The sequence below is a fragment of the Schistocerca cancellata genome, chromosome 2, assembly GCF_023864275.1.
Source record: "Schistocerca cancellata isolate TAMUIC-IGC-003103 chromosome 2, iqSchCanc2.1, whole genome shotgun sequence".
Taxonomy (NCBI): Eukaryota; Metazoa; Arthropoda; class Insecta; order Orthoptera; family Acrididae; genus Schistocerca; species Schistocerca cancellata.
The window spans coordinates 676944168-676955931 of record NC_064627.1 but is presented as its reverse complement, the minus strand read 5'-3'; the positions used below and the strand labels follow the sequence as shown (position 1 = coordinate 676955931).

Genomic DNA, 11764 nt, shown 5'->3' with positions numbered 1-11764 from the left:
AACGTAAGATCGACAGATCGATAATTGACGCACATGTTCGCTTGTGTGTAAACAAACTTGTGTCGCGTTGCGAAAGGTAGAACATAACAGTGAATGTTTTGTTGATAGTGTACATATTTCAGTCGTGTGTCGTGCTGGTGAAAATCCTATAACTATTGTTCGCGGATAAAGGTATAGCATTTAATATTAAGCACTGTTTTGGGGTTGTGAATTACAATCTGTACTATAGATGTTGTTGGTTTTGTTGATAGTGTACATATTTCAGTCGTGTGTCGTGCTGGTGAAAATCCTATAACTATTGTTCGCGAATAAAGGTGTAGCATTTAATATTAAGCACTGTTTTGGGGTTGTGAATTACAATCTGTACTATAGATGTTGTTGTTCTCTTAAGTTCGGAGGCCGGCTTGAGGCACCTCTCGGTACTAGTTTATACTGTGCAAGCCTCATCATTTTTACATAACTACTGCAACCTGCATCCATTTGAACCTGCTTACTCTATTCAACCATTAGTCTTCATCTAAAAGTTTTACATCCATCCCCCTCCTTCCCCCCCCCCCCCCCCCCCGCTTAAATCCAATATCAATAATTTGATCCAGTATCTCCATAGTATTCTTCCGAAGCACCACATTTCAAAAGCTTCTATTCCCTTCATGTCAAATCTAAAGCATTCTTCTGAAGCACCGAATTTCAGAATCTTCTATTCCTTCCTTGTCTGAGTTATCCATTGTACACATTAAATATACTTAAATGATATTTTACTTAGTAGCATGTAATCTATTTATATTGTGTATCAATAATCTAAATGTAATTATTATAACATTGCCCATGCATGTTAAATACATGTTTCGAGCTGTAAGATAAATAAATAAATAAATAAATTTCAATTCTGTACAGGGCTACACTCCAGACACGTACCTTCAGAAAAAACTTTATAACACTTAAATTTCTAATACATGTTAACAAATGCAACAACTTTTTGGGAATGCACTTATTGCTATAGCCAGTCTGCATTTTGCATCCCTTTTATTTTGGCCATCATAAATTATTTTGCTGCCCAAATATCAGAACTCGTCTACCCCTGTTAGAGTCTCATTTCGTAATATAATTCCCTCAGTATACCTGATTTAATTCACATATGTTCTATTACCCTTGATTTACTGTTCTTGATGTTCATCTTATAACTCTTTTTGAGGCACTACCAGTTGTGTTCAGCTGCTGTTCCAGTCCTTAGTCGTATCTGACAAAATTACTGTGTCACTGCAAACCTCAAAGTTTTTATTTCTTCCTCCTGGACTCTAATTCCTGCTCCATATTTTCCTTTCATTTCCTTTGCACCTTGCTCAATATACAAATTGAATAACAATGGTGATAGGGTACAACCCTGTCTCATGCCCTTCTCTGTTATGACTTTTCTTTGATGGCTTTTGACTTATGGTTTCCATAGAAGTTGGAAATAACCTTTCTGCCCCTGTATTTTATCCCCCCTACCTTGAAAATTTCAAAGAATGTTTGTATTTGATTTGATTTACGCAGGTGGTTAAAGCAGCAGTGGTCATTGCCCACACTGAAACTGAGTTTATTGTTCCAATTCTCTCCCTGCCATACTAGTAAATTCACCCAGGCATAAATGGTATCACTTTAGGCAAGGGAGTTACCTTCATAGTCTCAGATGTTATTGAATTTAGCGTATGTTAAAATTCAGGAGTAAGTAAGAAACATGCATTCCCCCCCCCCCCCCCCCCCCCCTCAAAAAAATTCCTGCCCCAAGATACAGGCCTCCAAAGATGACACTGCGAACACCATTTTGAAAATGTTAATTTCGGAAAATTTTTAAAAATGCTGTATCTCTGTAACAGGTCTAGATGTTTTGTTAAGAGTTTTTTTTTTTTTTTTTTTCTTTTGAAAGATAATTGCTTTATGATTACAATGGTATCCTCCATTTTGACATATCTGTCAAAGTTCTTCTACTGTCGCCATTTGAATTCTTTTTTATAATTTAGATAATATTTTTAACTTTCAAGGATAATGTTTGTCTTAACTGAAGTTGTTTCTTACTAATTTCTTTGTTGCAATGTTTATTTCTATTGTCTTTGTTGCAGTTATTTCTTATCACTTTCATTGTTGCAGATATTTCTTACACTTTTTTGTAGTTTCTTGTCAGTTTCTTTGTCATGGTTGTTCATTTTATGTTTCTGTATTGTAGGTGTTCAGTGCTAATTTGTTTACCGAAGAGCTGTCAAAGAAATCTGACACTATCCAATGAGTTCTGTGTTTTTGTGAGGAATATGCCAGAGTTCTGTGTTTTCGTGAGGAATTTGCCAGTTGACACAGTGTGTTTTGTGAAAATAACTGTTTGAAATATCTTCTGACTTGGGCCACATGAGAGTGAAATATGCTTACTATTTGCATATCCATAAAAGAGTGATATATAAGACAAAAGAAAAAAAAGAAAAAAAAAACAGACTTTTTCAGGTTGGGAAAAAGTGTTCTCATTTGAAGACTGTTTCAAAGTGAAGATGTTTCCAGTGATGACTGTTTGTGTTCTAATTGTTTTGACAGAATAACAACAATGACAGTATCTGAACAAGGTGAAGTCTCCCATGGTGCAGATGGTGAAGATTTTGCATCAATAGAGGAAGAATTAAATACCATGAACCAGTCACCTACAGAGGTAGGTGTTATTCCTGTTAAGATACCGTGGTCAGTGAAGTTGACTCATAAGCTCTATGCATCAAGAAAGCACATAGAAATTACTGAAGCTATGGATGAATGCAATACAGCAAACACTCTTCAAAGCAGAAATTCTGTCGAAGAAAGTGAACCTGAGCACTCTTGCACCTCTTGCCAGGGATTTTTCACAAATATCAGTTCAGTTATTATGGTCATACTGTAGAAGCAGTTCAAGTTCAAATAGTGCAGTCATTTTATCTGGAAGGTAAATGGGACTGTTCTTGCCAGAGTGCCAACAAAAAAGACACTATAACTTTAATAATTGAAGGTCAGAAAGTTGTGAAAGTGAAGAGATAACTCACGGTATTAAAGAAACTTTTGCAATTTATAAGAGCCACTATACTACTTCACATATTGGAAGATCGAAATATTATGCACTATGACTAAGTGGGTTGTTCCACACCCACCTAGAGATGTCTGTTTATGTGTGTGCTGCATGAAGTTTGAAGTTGGTGTGGTAACTTTGAAGAACTTACTGGAACACATCACATATGACGCCTTGATTGGTCGTGTGAAGTCATTGGTAAAGCAAGAGACTTGTTTGTTTCAAGAATGTGGTGACTGCCCTGGAAAGGGAGGACTGTCTTTACAGACACTTTGCCTGGAAGATGTAGCAGATAACTCTGCAGAAATTACATGAATGCGACATGGGAGGAAAATAAACTAATTAAGAAAACTGTTCCCTTTGACAGTTTCATTGATAAACTTGGTAAATGGACAGTGAAGCAATAACACTCCAGTATCTGAAGAAATTGCAACAACAACACTTTGCGGAAGTGAAAGGGTGTGTACAGGCTGAAGAACTATGTAAAGTGCTTCACTGTGATTTTGCTGAGAACTGGTCTGTAACTCTCCCACAAGAAGTACAAGGGTATCATTGGAGTAATGACTAGGTTTCAATTTTTTACAGGAGTGACATATTTTCAAAACAAGACCACAAGTTATTCAGTTATAAGTGATGATTCAGCACATGCTTTACTAGCAATGTGCAAAATTCTTCAACTGCAAACAGGGGCAGAGAAGATCATCATTATTTCTGATGGTGCTCCTACTCATTTTAAAAACATTACCAGCTGTTTGGTTTGAGTAAGTTACTTGTGCCAACTGACTGGGTAAACGGTGCTACTGGTCACGGGAAGGTGCCTTGTGATGGTGTGGGAGGCCTGCTGAAGCACAGTGCTATAAAACATAATCTTTCCTGACCAAATACAGCTGTGATTCAGAATACTGAGACTTTGATAAGAGTCGTGAAATATTACACATCCACAGCCTTCATTCTTTTGTCCAAAGAGGAAATCGAAGAATTCCATGAGCAGAGAAAAGAAGAATGATCCAAACAAACTACTCCTATGAAAGGAATTCGGAAGACACATTTAGCGGACTCGAGGTGATGGTTGAATTCGTATTGCACGCACTGTAAAGAGCAAGAAAGAAGAAATTTTGTTTGTTCGCCCAACACTTCAGAAACAGCAGGATAATATACAGATTCACAACTTGAGAAGGGAATGTTTGTGGCGTTTGTGGCTAGAAACAAAGCATCACAATGCCTGCTGTGACGTCATGGCTCTGTGGCTGAGTTCAGAAATTAGCACTGAAGTAGTGCAAGGGAATGCACATTCACTATTTAACTAACAATAGAAGTAACGAAAACAATGAAACCTACAATTAAGGGAGTAATGCATACTGTATCGCCTAGTTTGTAAATGATAAACTGTGGCTTAACATGATCGAGTGAAAAAGATTTATATAAATGTTGGATCCTGTGTCTTCAAAGGCAGTTTATGTAGTCACCAGTACCTACGTTTTAGAATTTTAAGCACTTATAGCGTCACCTTGCTGCTGCTTAGATCTTACAATTACGTAACCAACACAAGATTTTGACTACCTAAGGAATAATGATTTTCCTTGAATACGAAAAAAATACACTAGGACCTTCAAAATTTGTCTACAAATATTATAAACCATTTATCCTATTTTTTCAGTCACCACTATCTACTTTTTAGGCGACGTAAAATTTTAAGCACTTACAGCATTGCCTTGCTGCATATTCGATTTTATAATTAGGTAACCTTCCACATGATAGTTTAGACTACATAAGTAATAATGATTTTCCTTGACTATGAATAAAATTGCACTAGGACCTTCAAAATTCACCACAAATAATGTAAACCATTTATCGAACTTTTTTCATTTAATAACTTATGAAAATGGGACATATGATACTTAACAAGCTTCACTTTAATAAAAAATTTTGATTGTAAAAACTGTAACTACACACACACACACACACACACATACACACACACACACACACACACACACACACACACACACAAGCGTGCGCTTGCAGGGGGAGATCCACAAAATGTTTGACAAGTACTGAGAGAAACAACAAATTTCCAGAAAACAGAATTGAGAGTAATCGGTTCTTGGTAAACATTCCTTAGCCTTTTACCATTAATCAACATTTTAACATTAACAACATCAATCCACTGACCTATTATTTTTACAAATGTGGCAGTACCCTCCCAGTTGTCAGTTTCTTTTCTTGCACCTAGTTGTTGCATTGCAACAACTGTCATGTTATTAAAAATACGCAGTGCTAATTTCACATTTTGCCATTCAAAAGAATTTGGATATAATGACTTAAGTGTTAAAGTGCTGCCATACTGCAACAGTTCACCTTTTTCTAGTAAATGTAGTCCCTTCAAGCTGTCACTAAAAGAAGGAAAGCACATAATTTGGTCATTTTCATTAAACCAGTTGTTCCGTATACATTTTAAAATATGTACAGTATCAACAAAATAGTAAAGTGAGCGGTCTGCAGAAGTCTGCGCAGGATGAACATATTTTATCTGTACACTAGAGGTGGGGGGGGGGGGGGGGAGAAAAGTGTGAAATAGCTTTCTTATTAATAGCATTATTGTCAGCAACTACTTCTACTACCTGAAATCCCACTGCTTCTAGTTTAATAATCAAATGTTTAATAACTGAGAACAGAACATCACCTTGAATTGTGTGAACTGGGAGAATATGCACCACATCTTTGTACACTGAATCCATACTCTGGATCATAAAAACATAAGCACTTGTTGCACACAAAAACACATCTGAGTTAAAAGCACCACCTACAACATTGCCAACTTTATAGTCAAGTTGTGACTTTAAATAAATCTCATCCATCAACAGGAGGACAGTTTTGTCATTTACAGATAAAACACTAACTTTTTGTGAAATGTAATTGAGAAACTGATCACTCTGCTGCTCAATGATTGGGTGAGTTGGAAGTTTACTGCAAAGTTTTGACAATGTACTGAGACTTGGAATGGAAAAATTACTAGCAGTTCTCAAAAACCTATATGCATGTGGACTGATAGAATAAACTAATGACCATAAAATCATTGAATCATTCCCATACCTAATCTGTGTTGGACTTTTAAATCTTGAAATGAAACTTCTTCCTTCAAAAATTTAATTTTATGCTCACTTTCTGGTAATTTTTCTAACAGGTTGTCCAAAATGTCTTCAATGCAAGACAAACTTGCCTCAACTGGAGCCTCATTTATATAAAACATCACGTACAACTCTTTCAAAATATTACTAACTCTATCAGTATCACTTACTTGCTTTGGTAATTTGATCTTACCAGCACACTTTAGCTCAGCTTCCTTCACAAATGCACTCAACACTAAATCACTATTTATAACGACATGACACACAACACTTAAAAAAAGCTAAGGAACATCCTTTAACAACACAAGACACAAATTGTTTGCTTTGGTTACTGTGACCCAGTCACTGTGCTTTTCACAATCAGATAATTTTGATTTAAACTCTTCTAACCTAGCAAATGAAATCTTCTCCACCATTTTTGTGTGTGATTTCACACTCTGCTCAATGACTTTGTCAAGTGCTTGATTCTCCAAATGTTCGTGACGACTCTCTGGATCTTCTCGAGCTGGTGCTTGTTTTGAAGATAAATACGTAGGGCATCCTGGCAACTTTGATGGTACAGTATCTGCAAATAGAGAGAGATAAAAACATGAGTTTCGTATTGCAATTTTTCATGGTGTACTTGTCTGTGTTACATATCTAACACTATTGTAAGAAAATTAAGGAACCTGTACATTCATCTGTAAACTGATTACAAGTATTCTTTACGATAAATTTTCCCAAACCTTTCTTTAAACGTGGACGGTCCAAAGGTGCTGTAAGGAGTTTGCCAGTTTTTGGGTCGTAAGCACTGGTAATTTTCTCAATGTCGTCTGCATTGAAATGCAGTTCACATATCTGAAAAGAAGCATATATTTTACTGTTAACGTAAAGGCAGAATGTAAACTGACAAATGAAATCTAACTGAGGACTGCATAAAGTGAGCTTAAAAGTATTATGCTTTGTTATAGTCATGCTATTGATTTGAATTTTCAGTTCTGTAACATAACAGTATTAAAAAGAGTAACCATACAGAAATAAGTTAAATTTAAGATACTTACAATGGACTGTTTACTGGGTTTCCAGTCTTTCCTATGAACTACAGTGATCCATTTCAATCTTAAGGCTTCATCAGACGGGAATGAAAAGATGCTAACTTTTGGACCGTTGTCGTAGTTTCCCCTACAATAGGGAATGCAGCACTTGCGTGGCATTTTGAACAGATGATCAATAACACTCCGAATCATATATAACAGTGAGAACAAGATTTCCGCCACAAATGTTATAAAAACAAAGCCATGCTATCAAACACTGCTACAAAAACAAACCCATGCCGTGACCATGCTTCCAAACACTGCTTCAACCACAGATAGCACTGCTCAGCTGCAGAACGCTGATGTCACAGCTCCCACAGAATTGTGTGTGTAGGCTTTGTTTCTAGGTGGCGTTGGTGTATGACCATGACTGGTGGATTGAAGAGATTATAGACACTAGCTATGAGTTAAACAAAATTGTAGTGAACTTTATGCTACTACATGGGCCAGCTGCTGGATACAGGTTTCCAGCCACCACTGCTCACAGTATTTTGAAGACTGTAAGTGCTACCATTCCTATTGGTTCAACAGGAATGCATTACTGTATATCGAAGGAAGATACTGAAGCAGTCGAACACATTTTTAGTTCATTGACTGGCTAATTTCAGTACTAAACAGTGTGCACAGAAGTTGCATAAATTGAAACCTTCTTTCGATCTTTCACATACATTTTGGAACCATTTAAAATGTTTGAAAAATGAGTCTCTTACTCATCTTTCAAAACTAAAATCATGTTAAATAAGACTAGGTTTTGATTTTTATGAGCCTATTGTGTGATAATGTGGTAATTAAACAGGTTTTATGTACGGCAACAGTTTCAATTGTTTATAAAACCTGTTCAACCTAAAAGTGTAAGCTTTCCTTTTTGGGAATGTAAGAACTATATGGTACTAACCAACAGAAAAAAAAATCAAAATTTTATGGATTGGTATTTTTTTAAAAAAATAAAAAATTTCCCATAAATTATAAGAAAAGTTCAGAATGCTATAGTAAAAGAACTTTGTCAGATAAGTCCAGATGTAGGGTTTCTTTGTAATCATAAAGCAATATATATATATAGAGATACATCATTTTAAAAATTTTCCAAAATTCACATCTTCAAAATGGTATGCGCAGTGTCGTCTTTGGAGGGCTGTATCTCGGAGCAGAAATTTTTTTTGGAGAAAACAAAAAAAATAAGTGTTCCTTACTTAGTCCTTCATTTTAACATATGCTATGTTCAATAACATCCAAGACTATGAAGGTAATATTTTTTCTTAGCCTGCCTGAATTGATATAGACTATGCTGCCAGGACCCTTAAAAGAGTTGTAGGACACCCTTTACTAGTTTGTTATGAGACAACACAGTTTCTTTGGGTACTGATGACTCAAATATTTTCTGTCTTTTGGCCTCCAATGCTTCAAATTGACACTAAATGTGATCCGGTTTCATCCCCTTTGCTACATAGTCTACTCTTAGGGACAACCTTCTCTATACCCACTGTGTGTCAGCCATTAATCCTACAATAAGTTCAGCCTGTCTCAAGCTCATGATTGCAGAACTTCTTAGTCCAATATTCCCCATGCTCATGATTGCAGAACTTCTTAGTCCTAAATTCTGCATGCTGCCTCCTGATCCGTCTACTCACTTTTGATTTTACTGTACTGCCATAGTGATGGTTAAGACAGGTTTGGACTCCTGTCCTTGCCAGTGTATCAGCTTGTTCATTGCAACTAACTTCCAAGTGGTGAGGGACTGACAGCATGTTTTCTCTGTTACTTACCCTAAGTCACACAAGGTCCTAATGGCATTCTGTAATGATCTTTGATCTCTTTGCAAGGGTCAAAGACAGTTAGTAAAGTTTTTTCTTATTTCTCCCTGTCTTCTATTCTTTTGTATTGACAAACGTTGTAAGTATACAAACCAAAAATACCTTTACAGTTAAAACTGCTTACAGAGGGAGGACTAAGATAATTAATGACACAGACAGAGGTTAATGCTATGGATGTCAGATATACTAAATTTAAAACACATCAAGTAAGTTGTGAAGTACGTTTGATGGTGTTGATAACAATCTGTGCAATCTCAGAGCCTCGTAGGAGGGATTATTTACTTTTTGGATTAGGACACAAAATGATATTGGTACCCTATATAACAGCATTTCATAAAATTAAGTGAACTGGGAAGACAGTTTGTAATGTTTCCCCAAGTGTTAATGGATTTCGTGACATGTTTTCCCGCAGTAGGGCAGAGATGATTCTATCGCTGGCAGTAGACACTGTGATTACAATGAAGTTAATATCTCTGTAATTGGATTATCTATGTAATTTAAGTGAACAAGGACTCACAACTTTTTTGTTCTCTCTCTCTTTTCCTTTTCAGCCATTGTCTGGTACGGTTATAAAATATATTTCTTGGTCTATGTTATGCAGAGATTTTGTTATTTGTGCTCATTTTGCATAATAATAACTATTTATTTTCGCTGTGTTTGTTATTACGACTAATCATTCCTTTTTTCCTCAACTTTTTTCTTTTCATGAATTTGATGATTAAATGTGGCTTACTTTGTGTGGGGATGTCTGTAAGTGAATGATCACATATTAATGGCACCAATCAGTGTAGTACATTTGGTTTGCTGTCAGAATAGAACCTGCATCTAAACTTCCACTTTTCACGAAACGAAGTCCGATAACTTTTAGTTGTAAATCACGTCCCAAAATTATACTCGCCAACAGACAATCCCGGCAGAGGAGTCTAGCTAAGAAAAATATCAATCATTGATATCTGGTAAAGTGCATTAAAATTTCAATATTTAAAAATAGTTTTACATAATTTTTCAAGTACTTAATTTTCTTACTTTAATTGATGACTCATTTAGCCAAAGAGAATCTTAATTTGATTCAGCCTTGCATTTGAGTTCAAGCATTTTAAATGCCAAAATAATATAAAATTAAATACTAATTTCAAAACCCAATAATAATAAGTAATAATACAAAGCCACATTAAAAGTTGTCAGTGCATTAATTCACACATTGTGTTCTATAAATCTCATCATGAAGGATAGCATTCAGGGATGTGGAAACAAGCAATTCATAGCGTACACTGACTGACAGAAGCATCAGTTGTGTTTCTGAGACGTATATTAACAACCAGTTACAACTAGTGTTAATCCACTCCTATTGATGATGATGATGGGTATTAACTTACTTAACTATATTGTTGTATTTCTATCAGGAAAGCAACTACTTTGGGAAAGCTATTGTTTTACCTAATATTTATACACATACCGATATATTACTTTACACAAAACACTGCCAGTTGTCTATAAGTTCATTGAGTGTTAAGTGGTCCAGTCTACAAGATGCTCCCAGCTCGCCAACTTCAGGTGTGACATTTTTTCCAATGTAATCACAATTTTTGCACCTTAACAGAAGTGACACCACAATGAGTACTTCTGATAGGTTAAAACACACACTTTTTCTGTAATGTAAGTGATTGTAATATCAGTTTTGTCAATTTTAAGACATTTTGACAGATATAGGCAAAGTAAAGTGCATTTGGTACTTTTGGTAACTTGAGAGGCTGCTAGCATAAATGGAATACAGGAAATAGATAGGTTGCAGTTTATGTAGTTTGAGTCAGTGAAGTGCATTAGCAGGAAGGACAGGACTTATGAGCATGTCAGTACAGGTTTATCAACAAAAAATCAAATTGTGTTAATACATGATTAGGTTTAATAATGAATAAGAAAATAGGAATATGGTTAAGCTACTATGAACAGCATACTGAATGCATTGTAGTATCTAAGATAGATATAAAGCCAACACCTGCCACATTAATACAAGTTTATGTGTCAACTAGCTCCGCAGCTGAAGATGATGTTGAAAGTATGTATGATGAAGTAAAGGAAATTATGCTGCCAATTAAGGAGAAAAAAATTTATCATGATGGGTGGTAGAAATTTGATGATAGGAGAAGAAGAAGGAGGAAAAATAGTAGGAGACATGCAGTGGAGGAAAGGAATGAAAGAGATAGCTGTCAGATAAAATTTGCACACAGGCTAATTTAATCATTACTAATACATGTTTTAAAAATCATGAAAGAATAATGTGTGTAGGGAAGAGACCTGAGGACACTGGAAAGTTTCAGCTTGATAATATAAAGTCGAGACAGATTTTGAAACCAGATTTTAAACTATAAGACATTTCCATATGGATTCTGACCATATTTTTTTGTTTTAAAACTGGAGAAATTGCAGAAATGTACAAAATCAGTGAAATTGAGATTGGTCCTGAATAAATTGAAGGAACCAGTGGTTCTTGAGAATTTCAAAGCGATCCTCAGGCAGTGTTGGACTGAAACAGGGGATAGGAATACAACAGAAGACAAATGGATAGCTTTGAGAGATGAATAGGGAAATTGAATGAATGATAGAAGCCAACCTTGGGGAATATCAGATTGAGTTGCAGAGACATGTACAAGTCTCTGAGGCAGTGCCAAAGCTACGACTTGACCTGGAAGATAAGTT

The 11764-nt window shown here is 35.7% G+C and overlaps 2 protein-coding genes across 4 annotated transcripts in view; one reads left to right on the top strand and one right to left on the bottom strand.

Moving 5' to 3' along the window:
* The window catches only part of LOC126162406 (protein N-terminal asparagine amidohydrolase-like), a 144205-nt gene that overhangs the window by 245 nt on the left and 132196 nt on the right, over positions 1 to 11764 (top strand). The window contains exon 1 of one of the 3 annotated variants that reach the window (XM_049918900.1): positions 25 to 171. The exons of 1 other annotated variant lie outside the window; for it this stretch is intronic. The gene's annotated coding sequence lies outside the window, so the exon portion shown is untranslated. Of the gene's footprint in view, positions 1 to 24; positions 172 to 238; positions 315 to 11764 lie in introns of those variants that run through there. One more of the 3 variants, XM_049918901.1, reaches the window with a different exon arrangement.
* LOC126162407 (uncharacterized) lies at positions 5915 to 8274 on the bottom strand. The gene is made up of 2 exons (XM_049918904.1): positions 6909 to 8274; positions 5915 to 6748 (listed from the first exon to the last, which is right to left on the bottom strand). The coding sequence occupies exons 1-2, from the start codon at positions 7135 to 7137 to the stop codon at positions 6465 to 6467; spliced, it is 513 nt and encodes a 170-aa protein (XP_049774861.1). The 5' UTR covers positions 7138 to 8274; the 3' UTR covers positions 5915 to 6464.

What these genes read in the sequence shown, in the direction of transcription:
- LOC126162407 (XM_049918904.1), bottom strand. Translation starts at nt 7,137, where the DNA reads ATGACTATAACAAAGCATAATACTTTTAAGCTCACTTTATGCAGTCCT. An exon ending in CCGTCCACGTTTAAAGAAAG is followed by an intron (nt 6,749 to 6,908) that starts GTTTGGGAAAAT and finishes CTCTATTTGCAG; the next exon opens with ATACTGTACCATCAAAGTTG.